We start from the raw sequence: 16435 nt of genomic DNA, 5'->3' as shown, positions 1-16435 counted from the left end.
CTGACGTATCCATCTTCCACGAAAAATGAAGGTGACTCCTCCCTAACTTGGTCTCGAGACCTGGGGCCGCGTAGCCTTTCAGAAACCAGGCGGGTCTGAGGTGACTAACACACAGGTAGTTAGCAGTGAACAGCCAACGACCGGAAGTGGAAAGGAGCCCTGGGCGGGGATGAGGAGGCGCCACGGCACGCTTGCGCAGTCAGCGGGGTTGCAGTACGCGTGCGCAGTTGGGCGGTGACGGGGTGACGCTCGGAGCGTGGGCCGTGACTCTCACGGATCCGGTTCCGCCCTCCCTTCTCGCTGTCGACCCTCCGGGACTAGCGCCCGCAATCCTTTTCCCACAGTGCTCTGCGCCGTGAAGAAGCGGCTCCCGAGCGCTGGGGGCATTTTGTGTTGGCTGGAGCCGGGGTAACAAGATGGCGGCGTCGGCGGAGTGACAGGGGTACCCCCGGGGCGGGAGCCGGCGGCAGTGGTGGCAGCGGTATCGCCGCCCTAACTCACCGCCCTCCTTTTCCAGACCGCGACGTCGCCGCGAAAGTGAGGCAGCGGCGGCCGCCAGAAGCAAGTGGCCCAGCCTGGTTACCGTGAGAACCCCCTCAACAATCTGCGGCCTGGCAAAAAGAAACCTGACAGCAGCGGTGATTAGGTTCCCCTTGGCCGACTCTGGGCCCTGTAACGCCAAGAAAAGAGCCAGCGTTTTCTGCTTCCTGCCTCCCTCCGGAGCCTTGCTCCGTGGACGAGCCCTAGAGGTCTCCCGTTCTCCCCTTAGAGGTGTCGGGGCTTAGCCCCAGCCTCCATCTTCGTCTCTCAGGATGGCGAGCAGCAGCGGCTCCAAGGCCGAATTCATTGTCGGAGGGAAATATAAACTGGTACGGAAGATCGGGTCTGGCTCCTTCGGTGACATTTATCTGGCGATCAACATCACCAACGGCGAGGTAATCACCTGGGGTGGGGTTCACGACTACGCTGCGCCTGCCCTCCCCCCCTCCCGCGAACTGTTCGGGCCTTTTCCCACCGCAAGCACGCACTGGGAAGTCCAGAGGGAGCCAGTTTTCCTGCCTTAGGAACCTCCCCCGCTTTCTGTCCCTAAAAGGGAAGAACCCAAGATAAAGGTTGGGTGTACTAGGAAGTTTCCCAGCTTGTTAAAAATGCACCTTAATCGAACTTTTAAAACCGTCGTTTAAGGTGAGAACGGCAAAATCCTATTTCTGTGATCCCCATGTTTTTCTACCTATATTTTTAATTCTGCCGGGGTTCTTGTTCCCATTAGGACAGCATCCGATCGCCTGGTTTCTTCATAACCTCTCATTACGTTTTCTGGATGACTCGTTTTTCTGCACTTTAGAGGACGTGCCGCTTTCGTCACTACCCCCTGAAGAGGCCTTTGAGGCTGGTTGCCTCGTTTTATAATTACAAAGAGAGCCTTCTTTTCCCAGCCTCTCACTTCCACCTTCTAGTCGAGAGTTGGAGTTTTGCTCGTGTTTCCCTCTTTTCTCCCAAATGACATTGAATCCGTAAGGATGTTGATGCCATCATCCCCTCTTTCCCCTGCAGGAAGTGGCAGTGAAGCTAGAATCTCAGAAGGCCAGGCATCCCCAGTTGCTGTACGAGAGCAAACTCTATAAGATTCTTCAAGGTGGGGTTGGCATCCCCCACATACGGTAAGAATCCTTAAGCAAATAGGCGATCCTCCGAGGGAAGTATGGGAACGGGGAAGATGTGTACGAGGCAGGTGATAGGGCCAGCTGAATCCGGCTCTTGGTATTTGAGTTACCTGGGTTTCCTGTGAAGCGTAAGTCACCACAATCACAGAGTAAATTTTAGTTTGCCAACTTAAGTTTAGAATTTCAGTTTGTAACACTCTGCTGCAAAGCTTCCGTCATTCTTCCCGAGGCTTTCGTTTGCGGTTAAAGTATGCGGCTCATCTTTGATCCCAACGCGGAAGGGTTGCCTGCTGCTTTCTTTTCGTCTGCACCTCACATGTTCTTGGGTTTGTCCGGTGAAGTGGATTTGAGGGTGCCGAAGTCACCGGGCTGGGCCAGTTCGGGTTGCTATTGGAGCTGGCTTGGGAAATGGCTGCTCTTTTGTTGTGTTTTTGTTCCAACATGTCTTCCTCCTCCGCTTAGAAAATGGCGGAACGACGTGACTCAACCACATATTCCTGCCCTTTTCTCTGCTTGAGTTCATAAGTTATGCTTCCTTGATTCCCTGTTTAGCAGCCCTGAGTTGATTAAACCTTTGGAAAGCCAAGAATAAAGCTGCAGACAGTGGTGGGGTTCAGGGAAGGAGATGCCATAATGACAGTCTGATCTCTGCAGCAGATGCGATGTGAAATTAAATTTACTCTGCAAAATCTTTCATAGTCTTTCCAGAAGTGTTAATTAAGTCTGTAAAGAATGGTAATGTTTGCTACATTTCAGTCTGTGTACTAAATTTTGTGGGAAATGGCAAAGGCAGTTTGAACAGCGCTATGTTGAAATTGACTCAGTTGTATTAAAAGAAAACTTAATAGTGTAACCACAGTTTGACAAGTAACTTTAACCTGTTGAGTTACTTGGTCAGTAACTCCTCACATCTGGGAAATTGTGGCTTTTTTTTGGAGATGTGATATTGGTGAGGGCAAATAGTAATCAGGATAAAAGATGACCAGATGAAGACACTGGGTTCTTTTAAATGGTTAACTTTAAAGGATTTTAGAATAGTTTGATTTTTGAGATTAAAGAGCCTCTTCCCAGAATAGAGACTAAAATATAGTTTAAGACTCAGCCATTTTCCAACAATTACTCAAAAATAACATTTGCAAAAAGATCCGGAGGTAGTTGAGAATTAACTGGAATGGTATTTACTGTAGCCTCTTTTACTATCCCAGCTTTTACTCCTCAAATCTTGAATTAATGACTGGGTTATATACATTAATTCTGATGTGGAAACAACCGGAGTGACACTATCCTTAAAAAATTTTCAATGCTGATAGACATTTTTAATGGAGAAATTGAATGATATGATTTTCTATTGGTTCAAAGTCAAAATAAATTATTAGGAAGAAAATTTCAAGTTTATCTTATGAGGTAAAGATTAATGTGAAATCAGAGATAATCCAGATTTGAGATTTTTAATGGTTCTCATCCCTTTAAAAAAAAAACAAAACCCTGCTGTGTAGGAAAATAAATTTGTTATTGTGGAAAAATGAAGACCTTGATTAAAATATCTAGCTTTTTTTCTTCACAAAATAAGAAATATCAATTGCATTCGCCTAAAATTTTTAAATTCCTTTCCCTTTGCATTTACTTTCATCTCTCCACCCTGGCCCTCGCTGATTTGCTTTCCATCACTAGTTTTTCCTAGAATTACATGTAAATGCAATCATACAGTATGAGGTCATTTGTGTCTGGCTTCTCTAACTTAACGTAATGCTTTTGAGATTCATCTGTGTTGGGAGGTTTTATAAATTTCACAAATCAGGTTGAATTTAATGTATTTGAAATCATTTTCAAAAAAGCAGTAAGCATCTGGCATTTTCAGTGCTAAACCCAAATTAAATACATGCACTTTTATTTGGTAGCTTTTATTTAAGGACAACACTGATACAGACCAACAAGGGCAATAGTCAATATACTGATTACACACATCAGTAAATGAAATTGACTTGTGAGCAAAATTCTGAGAGGTTGAGTGCAGAGGGTGTTGTGGTAGTTATAAACTGGATGGAGCTAAAGAGGTTAACCTGACTTCCTGGGAGAGGAGATGGGATTTCAGGATCTGGCTCTAAGGAAGAAAGCTTGGTGAACTGGTTGGGGAGGGCATCCAAGAGTAAAGTGTGGCTTCTGGGAGTAGTCTCTAAGGCAGAATGTAGTAATTGGATGAGGGTGAGGAAAGAGTAAATTTGTTTTAGGAGTGGTAGAGTCCAGGTACATAGAAACAAAAAGTGGATCATTGGTTTTAAAGTGAAGTGTGAGAGAACTGTTTGTCCACTGAAGTGGGAAAGATAAGAAGGACTTACATAAGCTTTCTTTATTTTGGGTGGCAACATCTTCCCCTTTGCTGTTTGTTCCCCACTATTTCCACATCAGCTATATATAGTATACACTTAATAAATATTTACTTGGGAAATATTGAATTAAATTGTTCAGCTTAGCTAGATTAAAAGGGCAGTCTCTTCTGTTACCCATTGTTTTAGAAATGTTGACATTAATTTAAAATTTTTAGGTTTGCTGCATTTATACCACACTAATATCTCCCTCCTCCCCCAATCCACCCCACACCCTGCAATTTTCTTAAAGATACTATGAGATATTCTAAAACAAGGGCTGAAAATTACCTGGCCTATATAGCATACCTGCCTTATCAAGTCCTTAGTATGTAAGAACCTTACTAAGGGATCTATTGTGCGGAAGCATAGCATCCAGTGAGTGTAAGGAGCAAGAATGAGAGGATGGCATTCAGTCTCTTGATATTTTTAAGAAACTGAAAGTCCTTGGGCCTTGTGAATTGACCTCTGGGAGCTCATTTTAAATTACTGTGTTTCTGTTACAGCCCTCCCTTTCTTTGTGCCACTTTGAACTGGATTAAATTGTTCTCTAAAGAAGCAGTTATGTTATAGCCAGGCTCTAAATCTGCCATGTGGTATTGACTGAGTGATCTGGGGTTTGTCAGTCCCTTAACCTCTTTAGGCATATCAGTTTTCTCATTTTTGAAATCAAAAGAGGGTTTTGCCAGGTTGGTAATTTTCTAGTTTTGCATGCTGAGCTTTTGGGTAGGGTTTTGTTTGAACAAGTTTCCCTACTTAAATAAGTCACTGGCCTAGTTGATCTCAGAACTTTCAGCTCTGAATTTTAAGATTTATTTTCAGATGATGGTAGCTAGAAAGCATTTCATCACAGTTTGGTGTTTTGTCTAGATCTTACCTTTGAATGATATTTTAGTAGTGAGATACCACTCAGGACCTTAAAAATGCTACCTGTATCAGGTAAACCATAGGTTACCAGTTAGGAGAAAGTAAATTAATGGGATATACTTTTATAGGGAAACATGATAAAGAAGATGGGAGGGGGCATAGGATAATTTTGGTTGTCTTGTTTTTTGTTGTTGTTGTTTTTTAATATTTATTTGGTTGCACCGGGTCTTAGTTGCAGCACGTGGGCTCCTTACTTGTGGCATGTGAACTCTTAGTTGCGGCATGCATGTGGGATCTAGTTCCCTGACCAGGGATTGAACCTAGGCACCCCTGCATTGGGAGCATGGAGTCTTATCCATTGCACCACTGGGGAGGTCCCAGTTGTCTTGTTTCTTTAACCACTTTTTTTTTTTTTTTTTGCCTTCTTTGAATGTCAGATATTCTAGGAGATATTTATAAAGTACTAGTTTATCCTTACTGTCCAGTGATAAAAGCAGCTTAAATTTTAATCTTAGCTTTTTGGCACTGAGCATATATCCTGTAAATAAGTTCTAATACTCTTATCAGAGAACAAAGATGATGTCTACACTGGGTATGTCTTTATTAGAGAGATAAATTACAGATCACAGGATTCATACAGTAACTGAATCCGTGGTATACTAAAGGTACTTATATTGGCTTATGCTGGATTTCTAGTAATGGAATAATGTAATGATGCTTAGATAGCATTTGGAGCTGGATGAAACCTGAGAGATAATAGCCCAACACTTCATGATATATAAATTAGACTGTTGAGTCTCAGAGGGGTTACTAGAAATCTCCTAACTTCCAATTTTCCTGTGAGCCATTTTCACCTTTATGTCAAGGTCAAATCATATCTGCTCACATAACCCACACCTTTTCATTTGATGCTGCAGAGCCATATTTTGCCTCCTTCACTGTATGGCGTTTGGTCTCATACAGAAAAACTGATAAATGTAAGTAACCTATTGTTTGTATTATTATTTAATTAGATCCTTATGATTCTTATTCTCCCTTTTGAATCCATGGATTGCTGGATGAGAACTTTTGTGGACATTATTAATTTGTCTCTTAAAGTGGAGTAAATACTTGTAAACCCTTGTATAGTCCATGGATTTTACTACCTTGGCTTTAATCGATTTTAGAGCTAGATTATTTTGTTTCCGAGTACATTTAATCTGTACCTAAGGTATGATTTAGTGATGGTTTCTCATGATCTGTCCTGTTTAGTAAGAAACTTTAATGTCAAGAAGTCTATACAAGAGAAAACTAGAGTTTGAAACAAATGTTATATAAATCTAACCTTTTGGTTTACTCCATTTTATTCTTAAAATCAGCCTTTGAGTTTTAACAAGTTTTTCTGAGGCTAAATGAGTACCTTAATAGCTTTCATAATATAAATGAGTAACTAGTCTAAATGATGCTTTTTTGTTACTGTTTGTATTTCCAATACAATCTCAGGTGGCTCTTGAAAATTGTTAATAACTAGTAATCACATAACATGTACTTATCCGTGTCTTAATGGAATTTTTTTTAATGAGATGTAATTTTCATACAATGAAGTGTATATAGATCAATGTGCCATTGAATCAGTTTTGACAAATGCATACACTGATGTAACCCACGCTCCCTAATGAGATGAAGAATATTTGATTTTTTTTTTTTTTTTAATACTGCTAATCCTTGGTAGGCTATGTTTTGTGACAACATAGGTTTTATATATTTATTTTTTAATTGCTCTTTTGAATTGTAGTAACATTTTTCTGGATTTGATGTTGATTTGTCTTTGTGTAAGACTACAAGTTAGTAATATGTTTCACCATGAAGTATACTAACCTAATAAAGTGACCAGGTTGGGGTGGTGATTCTCAGTGGCAACTGAGATCTTTACCCTATTTTCCTCCTTTGAATAGCTAAAATACTTCCTTTTCCTTGTCTGAGAGTCGTCAGTGGGGTATGTTGTTTAATGGAGACTTTGGAAGTGCGGTAGAAAAACGTTTAGTTGGACAGTACATTCTGATCCTTAATAAAAAGGGAAAAGGAAAGGGCATTATATTGAGAGTCAATACTTAGGGTTCTGTCTGTGATGTCATCTAGATTTGAACCTAGGATGAATTCTGTCATGCATGTCAACTTTGCTTTATAAAAGGGATTTTTGTAAGACCAACTCGGTCTTAAGAGTTTTTTTAATGCATTATATAAATTGATGGGATCAGTAGAATAAAAGGTACATCTTCCATTCTCTGCAATGATATTTTGTTTTAGTTGCCTTTTATTCATAACATTGATAATGTACTTTGAAATAAGTGGGTAGTTGGTTGAATTTAGTGTGGCTAAACATTCTTTTTTCCATCTATGAGCAAGAAAAAAAGAATCAACCAATATCCAGGCATTGCACATGGTCTCATTTAATCATTACAACAATCCTGTAAGTTGAGGTTTTATATAAAGTGTGAGTCAAAATGGTTAATTTGCCTAAAGTCACACAGCTGATGTGTTATTTGAATAGATCTTACTGCCTCTTTCAGTGGTTCCCAAACTTTGCTGCACATTGGAATCACTTAGAAAACTTAAAAAAAAATATTGACACCTGGCTTCTAACCTCAGATATTTTGATTTATTTGATTTGGGGGTATATGACTTTTAGTATTTCTTTTTTTTTTTTTTTGGCTGCGTCATGCGGCTTCTGGGATCTTAGTTCCCCAATCAGGGATTGAACCCAGGCCCCCAGCAGTGGAACCGCAGAATCCTAACCACTGATCACCAGGGAATTCCCACTTTTAGTATTTCTTAAGTGAACTCAGCTGAACTCACTAGGCGGTATGCAATTTACAAATGGAAATATGGCTGTACTAGTTGATTTAGCTTTGAATCCTGATATAAAGATACTACCATATCAAAATGCTGGTGTCTATTAATTTCACAGTAAAGGCTTGCTAATGTGGACATTTGTCAGCATAAGTATTTATCAGTGGTGAATTGGCCTTTTGGAATTTCTTTTGGTTCTGACTTGCAGTTTTTGTACAGAAGTTTTTTTTATTAAAGGGAAACAAGATGGTGACAGTGACTAAGCATACATAGTACACATCATATGTTTCGTTTGTGCCATCTTTAAGTGTGCAATGGCAAGGTTTGCAAATTAACCTGAAATTGAGGCTGTCCTATATTTCAGGTTGTCTGGAGGCTGCTCTGAGTACTTATCTGTTACACTTCTTACACTGCCAGATTATTCTGTCCTTAAGGTGGCTTTTATGGCAAGGGGAGTGTGAGATCTGATTTAAAGCTGCCTTGTTGGAAAGTAGTAGCATGAAGTTTTTGTAAATTTTGTTTTAAGTTCCAAATTTTCCAAGTCTTTCAGTTGTATTAGAAGTGTCTAATACACTGTCCTTGGTAACACTATAATGAAATTCTTAAAAGACTGGATTTTATACCTTTATGTAAATACCATTCTTTTCCTCTTCCATTCCTTTACTACCCTATTCACTATGTATTCACGTTAGCTTGTTTTGCTTTTGGCTCTTCTCACTTGATTGAAATTATTGTTACCACTAAGCTTCACTCATTGAAATCCTAGTGTTCTCATTTTTGGACCCATAATATTAATACTTTGTATATTTCTTAAGGAAGGGAGTGATGTTGGGTTTTTCTCTAAAAATTAAAGCTCTGTTGTTGGAGAGTGTCAGTGAACTTTACAGTACCTGTACAGTACCTTCTAGAGAATAAGCAAACATTTTTCATTCAGTCAACAAATACATATATTTTAGTGCCTACTACATACTGGGTGGGCAGTTTCAGATACTGGGCACATTTCAGTGAACAGACAAAAATTTTGTGAGGCTTACGTTCTTTTTGAGCATCTACCATGTACCTGACATGTATATAATTGTGAGTTTGTCTCCTGCTGAAAATTAGGAGCAAAGATGTCTAAATCTCCTGTGAGGACATGAACCTTCCCTTAACATCAAAGGGATAACATGAGTTTGAGCCCCAAACAGCATTCTGAACCATGCAGAGGTTGCCTTGATTGGAGAGGTCAGCAGGGACCCCATTGTGTCTCCTTGTGAATCCTGCTTAGTCAGCATTTCTCAAACATCAACCATGCATAATAATTACCTACAGAGCTTGTTTAAAATGTAGGGTTTACTGCCTCACCCCCAGATTTGTTTGACCAGTACTGGAATGGGCCCCAAGAGTCTGTATTTTTAGCAAGTAACCTCAGATAATTTCTGCTAAAGACCACAGAACCACGCTTTGGGAAATACTGTGTTGAGGTTTTGACACTCCATTGTATTGAGCAGTTGGGGGTAGTTAGTGATTATTTTACTGAGAGGGCTCTGACTGTTGTAGGAGATGCTGTTGTCTTGGTTGTTGTCATCTCATAATTGTTGGGCAACTGCTTTTTGTAATGAAAGTAATCCTTTTGTTTGTGTAGTGCTTTTACAATCTCATAATTGCTATTATATCTCTTGATAGGTATAATAAGTTATATTAAGAATGTTTATCAATGGAACTTCCCTGGTGGTCCAGTGCCTAAGACTCTGCGCTCCCAATGCAGACGGTCCAGGTTGGATCCCTGGTCAGGGAACTAGATCCCACGTGCCGCAACTAAAAGATCCTGCACCCCGCAACTAAAGCACGCCACAACTAAAGATCCTGCACTCAGCAACTAAGATGCCGTGTGCCACAAATAATTCCTGGTGCAGCCAAATAAATAAATAAATTTTTTTTTTTTTTAAAGGTTTATCAGCGAGCAAAAATGGCTTATGCAGGCAAGAAAATGGCAAAGCCAGAACTAGAACCTGTTTTTTTTGGCTGCTGGTTCACTATTCTTTGCACTATATTGCATATACTGTGAGTTCAACCAGCTTCCCATTTTCAAATGCAACTTCTGGTTTACTGGGCCACTTTTTAATTGTCTAGTCACTGAAGGGCTTATTTTTATAAGTATATATTGCATAGTTCTATATTATTAGTTCAGGTTTACATAGAATTTAAATTTATGAATAGATATTCATGTGTTCATTCATTGCTTTTTTTCTTTCAGATTAGATCGTTCCTTTATAATAGCTTGCCTTGCCTCTTCCATTTTTCCCCTTTCCTATATCTTGCATTAACATTTCAAGCCCAGACTGTGTTCTTTCTTCTGTTCTAGTTTTAAAAGATTATATCAGACTTTGGAATTGTTTGTTTTCTTTTGTGTTCATTTGCTAATGCAGAGAAATTTGAGTTAAAATTTTTTTAACCTGGAATCTACTTAAGAAGGATTTGCTAAGCAAATTAATTACTGTAGAATGTGGTGGGGGGAATGTTTCATCCAGCCAAAATTATTTGTTCTCTTAAATCTTTGTATGTAAAACTGTCTTAATACAGGTGATTCCTATAGTGCAGAAAGTACCCTACAGGAAACCTTTTGGTCTCTGAAGTATACTAAGAGATATTTTGATTTCTGTTACTTTCTTGCTCTAACATTTTTTTAAGGTATTTATTTATTTATTTATTTTTGCTGCACTGGGTCTTCGTTGCGGTGTGTGGGCACAGTAGTTGCAGCACGCAGGCTTAGTTGCTCCTCGGCACGTGGGATCTTAGTTCCCCTACCACGAATCGAACCCGCGTCCCCTGCATTGGAAGGTGGATTCTTAACCACTGTGCCACCAGGGAAGTCCCTTGCTCTAACATTTTAATGTCTGTTTTCTCATATTTCTCTTCTTAAGGAGTGGAGGTAAGTCATTTTAGCCTTGAGAATTTGAGATTTAAATTAGGAAGAAGGAAAAGGGGGCCCAGTTTTGTTTTGGCTGCCTCATGCGGCATTGCGGGATCTTAATTCCCCAACCAGGGATCAAACCCATGCTCCCTGCATTGGGAGTGCGGAGTCCTAACCACTTTAAAAGTCGGGTGTATGGTTATAGCTTTGGACATGTTGAGTTTAAGGCGCAGGGTATCCCAAGTTTAGCTCTTGTATAATTAAGTTAGCAGAAAATACAGACCTAATCCTAGGCCAGGGAATTAGGACTGGTGTTAGATCTGAGCAAGATCAGAATAGACGTGATAGTGGAGAAAGGAAATTGAGAAGTGAGGACTGAACCCTGTGGTAGAAATTCAGAGTTAATCAAGGCAAGAGGAGAGTTGGGATAATGAGGTGTTGCAGTTAAAGGAAGTCAGTTTTTAGGAGGAGGTAATATATATTCCAGAGAGAGAAAAGGAATGAGACTTTAAGGCTTTGGGCTTTGGCTGGAATAGAGCTCAGTATACAATCATGCTTAGTAAGTCACTGTTGACTCAGTGATATGGCCTGAGGGCAGTCTGGTGAGGGAATAAGGATATAGAATTAAAGGATAGGCAGAGATTAGATTTTTGGAGTTCCTCATATATATATGAAACTTTGCTTTTTTGGTGTGTAATTAGGGAGGGGCATTGGTTTTCATAGCAGAGAAACGACACCATGAAACTGTAGAGGAGTGACTGAAAGTAGGAGACTGTAAAGAGGTAACAGGCATTTTTCAAAGTTTAGCTCAGATACTAACTTTTCTAAGAAGCCTTCCCTTTTATCTTCTGAAGAGCTCGCTCCTCTGTGTTTTATATTTACTTTATTGTCGCTTTTATATTGTACTTGTCACTTACCTGTTCTTTTAGACCTTGTGATGCTTATGGCATCCTTATCGGCAGTATCACACACATAGTAGGTCCTTAATAAGTGTTGAAACAGAGACTGGAGGAGCAGATTTTGGTAAAAGATTGACAGTTTTATTGAGATACTTTATCTATGTAAGCATCATCTACTTAAAGTGTGCAATTCAGTGGTTTTTGCTATATGTACAGTTGTGCAACCATCACCATAATCCAATTTTAAAATGTTCATCCCCCCCAAAAAAAAGAAACCTTGAACACATTAGCAGTCACTCTCCATATCCCCCCAGGCCTAGGTAGCTACTAATCTATTTTATATATTTGCCTATTAGAAAAGATTTGGGGCTTCCCAGGTGGTGCAGTGGTTGAGAATCCGCCTGCCAATGCAGGGGACACGGGTTCGAGCCCTGGTCCGGGAAGATCCCACATGCCGCGGAGCAACTAAGCCCGTGTGCCACAACTACTGAGCCTGCGCTCTAGAGCCCGCAAGCCACAACTGCTGGAGCCTGCGCGCCTAGATCCCATGCTCCACGACAAGAGAAGCCACCGCAATGAGAAGTCTGCGCACCGCAATGAAGAGTAGCCCCTGCTCACCACAACTAGAGAAAGCCCATGCACAGCAACGAAGACTCAATACAGCCAAAAATAAATAAATAAAAAGAAAAGATTTGATCAACCCTTTATAATTGGTATTGTGAAAACTACAGATATATTGTCCCATTTCCCAGTGGAATAGTATATTTTAATACTTGTATTCCCCTGGAGGTTCCAGTTCTCCACATACTGTCTTCCAGTACTACTATGACCAAGGCTAGAGAGAGCAGTGACAGCAAGGACCATTTGTGATCTTTGAAGTATAATTTTGGGTAGTATGATGAGAATGATAACCATTATACTGGGAACCAAGAACAAAAAGTGAGAGTAAGATGGCAGGTAGAAACTAGATTTTCAACAAGTTAACTGTGAACAAGAAAATCGGATGATCTTGTCTTACTGTGAACCAACTATGCTGGCTACTTTCAGTTTCCTGTGAATAACAAGCTTAATGCGTACTCCTAACCCCCACACACCTCTTTACCTGGCCGTCTTCTGTTTATGCTTCAAGAATCAACATACTTCTTCATCGAGAAGCTTTTCCTAATGCCTCCCTCTGAAAGATCTATTGGGTTCCCATAATTTGTACCTTCTCACCATCAGTTTCTCTTTCATCATATGTGTTATTTATTTGCCTTCACAGACTGTGCTGTAAGCTATGAGAGCAAGAATTACTGGGTTTTGTCTTGTTAGCCACCATAAATATTGAAAGGGTAAATTAATAGGAGCTTTAGTAGTAGATAGTACTAAGTATCAAAGCACATTTTTTTGTTTGTGTTTTTAAAATTTGCAGGTTAAGGAACATTTATGCATCTTTTAAGGCAGAGGGCAAGGAACAAGGAGACTGAGAAATGTGGAAGTCCTACAGCATAATTCAAAGATCTTAGGGATGATATTGTGAGCAAAGGATTAGTAGTAGCAGTTAGGAGGGTTAGGATGAAGAAGGAAAACAAATTATCTTAGTTGACATTATTATTGCTGAGTGAAACACAGATGATGCCCAAGTTTTAGATCTTATTCTGCAGTCTGTTTACCTTAAAAATCTGTTTAGAGCAGGGTTCTTAACTTGGTTCAGGGATTTATCCTCCACGAGGTCAGTGAATTGGATAGGAAAAAAATTCCATCTTTATTTTCATGTACCTCTAACTGAACCTAGTTTTTCTTTTATAAACGTAGGCAACAATTCCCCACTAGTTCTGGCAGTACCTATGGCTTTGTCACCAATAGAAATCACAGGTATTTTCATATCACATTATTGTTGCACGTAACTCAAAATAGTCTTTATATCCAAAATTATAGTACTAGTTAGACCTGCCTCTAAATCTTATTTAATGCTTTAATAAAGAGCATGTATATTACTATATCAAGATTGATTTTGAAGTAATTTTATGGTAACTGAATTTCTCTAAAATTGGTTTTCTTTATAATGCAATGTATTTTATTTTATGCATTTAAAATACTCTGAGAAGGGATCAATAGGCCTCATTAGACTACCAAGGGTGGGGGATCCATGACAACAAAAAAGATTCAGAACACTTGGTGTAGAACTAGCACCTCCCACCCACCCACACACAACTTGTTTGGGCAAGTTCTTGGTTATTGTAGCTAAATACCTTTGATGCAGGATTGGTCTCTCAGTTGGTGGATTTCCAGTATTTATTTTCTTTTCCCTTTCTAGTCTTGTTCAATTTTAAATTACTTCCATGCTTATCAATGCCCTCCCCAGGGGTGTGAGATTGTAAGGGTGGGGAAATTAAGCCAATTAAAAAAGGTTTGGAAGACCTAGGAAAGTTCTGGGAAAGGTTCAGTGAAGTAAAAGATAGAATTAATATCTAAAATTTCTTGAAATCATCACATTATCAGAATTATTACTCTGCTCACCATACCCACAGCTAAAACGGTGGTTCTTTTCTTACTTAACGTCTAAATCAGTTTTTAGTATGGAGAAATAGGTCTAATCGGTATTTGTGTTTCTGGTTCTAGTTGCTTAATTCACCAGAAAACTTAGTGTCTGTTTTCTTTATTAAACCTGATTTTCCAGTTCCCTGCAGTAGCCAAATAGCAGCAATGAGTGTCTTTCTCTAGTGAAAATGCTCTGGATCCCAAACCATTTCAAAGGTATTTCTACAAGTTGTAAATCCAAAGCATTATGAATAAAAATTTTGTGTTACTGACCTTATAAAATATGAATTGTGTTTTAAATGAAATTGCAAGAGGAGGAAATAGGTTGATGGTCTTAAATTTTTGATGGCAAGAGAAAAGTTTAGTTCATTAAATTTTAGGTACCTAGGTATTCAAAGTAAAACGAAGGCCACAAATCTAAGGAGCAAATATGGGCAGAGAAGGAGAATGAGAGTTACACAGCAATCTTGTATACCAAGAGTTAATAGAAAATCAGGAGGTGACCCACATTTTAGTCCTGTGTCTAGTTCTTCTTCAGAAGCGCTGAAGAGTTACATGAATCAAAATGTAGTCAAAGCTGTGCATCCTAGTTCTGTTTTCATGATGAATGCCATTAATAAAATGGAGCTTAATAAGTACTAACAATTCTAGGTTAAAGGGTTACAGTGTCTTAAGACTCAAGTTCATAGATGCTTCCACTTTTCAGAAGTAATCAACTATTGAATGCAGTACTAGGAGGATTGGTGACTTTTGAGACTCAGGAATTTAAATTGAGAATTGAGGGTTTGTGTTGTGGTTGAGGGTCACCTGCTGTTTAAGTTTGGTAATTTAGGAGGAGAGGGGGAGTAGGAAGTGCCTTTCTTAACTGTTTTAAATGAATTGTTAACCCCAACACACTCACGCCAGAAACAAAACAAAAAGGGAAAAGAAGGCAACATGGCATGATTACAATGAGAAGCAAGAAGAAAGATACAGGAAAAGATAAACAAGAATTGCCTGTAGGTGATTTTTTTTTGGCCCATGGTAATTTGGGTGCTGTTGAAGGATGGGAAGAAGAGCTATCTATAGTTTTTATAATATTATGAAAGGCAAAATTCTACTGTTAAGGATGGTGCACATAAATTTTTTTTTTTTTTTTAAAGCACTTTTCTTTTTTATAGCTACTTTATTTATTTATTTAATTTTATTTTATTTTTTGGCTGTGTTGGGTCTTCGGTTCATGCGAGGGCTTTCTCTAGTTGAGGCAAGTGGGGGCCACTCTTCATCGCGGTGCGGGGACCGCTCTTCATCGCGGTGCGCGGGCCTCTCACTATCGCGGCCCCTCCCGTCGCGGGGCACAGGCTCCAGACGCGCAGGCTCAGTAGTTGTGGCTCACGGGCCCAGCTGCTCCGTGGCATGTGGGATCTTCCCAGACCAGGGCTCGAACCCGTGTCCCCTGCATTAGCAGGCAGATTCTCAACCACTGCGCCACCAGGGAAGCCCGCACATAAATATTAATGTATAGGAACATTAAAAGGAATTCAGACAAAAGAGAGTAGGGTGGCTGGAACTGTTAGCAGTAGCAACCTAAAGGGGGAATTTGAGCTAGTTCTTAGAGTTGCGCGAGATTGTACTAGACCAGGTCCTTAAGTTCTACCCTCATAAAAAGGAACATAAAAGTTGGATGATGATAAGTTGGCAAGAGACTAAGTTTGAGATACAGTGTCTTGAGAATGTAGATGCTATGAAAATGGGTATATTACAGCACTGATTCAGTGCTCATACTTTTAGTTCGGTGAAGACTCTGACATTAATAATCTAAAGATGGGAAGATAAATGGCATAGGAAAAGACATTTATCTGTTACGACTGTCACTTCTAAACTTTTATAATTATTTGGCTTATTTGAATCAAAGATGAATAGATACTTCCTGATGACTTTATACTTTCGGTACAGGGAGTATTTTTGTTTTCCTCATCTGCCACGTCAGGCATGCCCTAGCCTGGTAAAAACCTCTAATACAGCTTTTTATTCTTTAATTCAGCAAATGTTACTGAGCATTTCCTGCATGTAAGGCATTGTGCTGGATGCTGGGTATATAGAGTTGTGAACAAGACATAAAATGGCTGCCCCTATTATACTAGGATTCTCCAAAGAAATAGAACTGATGGATCATATATACAGGCATACCTCAGAGTTATTTTGGGTTCAGTTCCAGAATACCACAATAAAGCAAAGTCACATGAATTTTTTGGTTTCCCAGTGCATTAAAAATTATGTTTACACTATACTGTAGTCTATTAGGTGTGCAATAGCATTATGTCCAAAAAAATTGTACCTACCTTAATTTAAAAATACTTTATTGCCAAAAAGTGCTAACCATCATCTGTGCTTTCAGCGAGTGGTAACTTTTTGCAATAA

The 16435-nt window shown here is 39.5% G+C and overlaps 1 protein-coding gene across 7 annotated transcripts in view; it reads left to right on the top strand.

The window, feature by feature from the left end:
• Positions 1 to 282: 282 nt before the first annotated feature.
• Positions 283 to 16435, top strand: part of CSNK1A1 (casein kinase 1 alpha 1) — a 49376-nt gene continuing 33223 nt past the window's right edge. For 2 of the 7 annotated variants that reach the window (XR_009502428.1, XM_059917461.1), the window contains exons 1-2: positions 283 to 935; positions 1555 to 1661. Coding sequence is in view for 5 of the 7 variants with exons in the window: in XM_059917461.1 (XP_059773444.1) it covers positions 813 to 935; positions 1555 to 1661 (230 nt within the window). In the remaining 2 variants the exon portion in view is untranslated. The remainder of the gene's footprint in view (positions 936 to 1554; positions 1662 to 16435) is intronic. The other 5 variants (XR_009502429.1, XM_059917463.1, XM_059917465.1 and 2 more) reach the window with 3 other exon arrangements.

This window comes from Balaenoptera ricei, chromosome 3 (genome assembly GCF_028023285.1).
Source record: "Balaenoptera ricei isolate mBalRic1 chromosome 3, mBalRic1.hap2, whole genome shotgun sequence".
NCBI classification, from domain to species: domain Eukaryota; kingdom Metazoa; phylum Chordata; class Mammalia; order Artiodactyla; family Balaenopteridae; genus Balaenoptera; species Balaenoptera ricei.
Note: the sequence above shows the minus strand (reverse complement) of the source record. Positions and strands in the feature narration are given on the sequence as shown.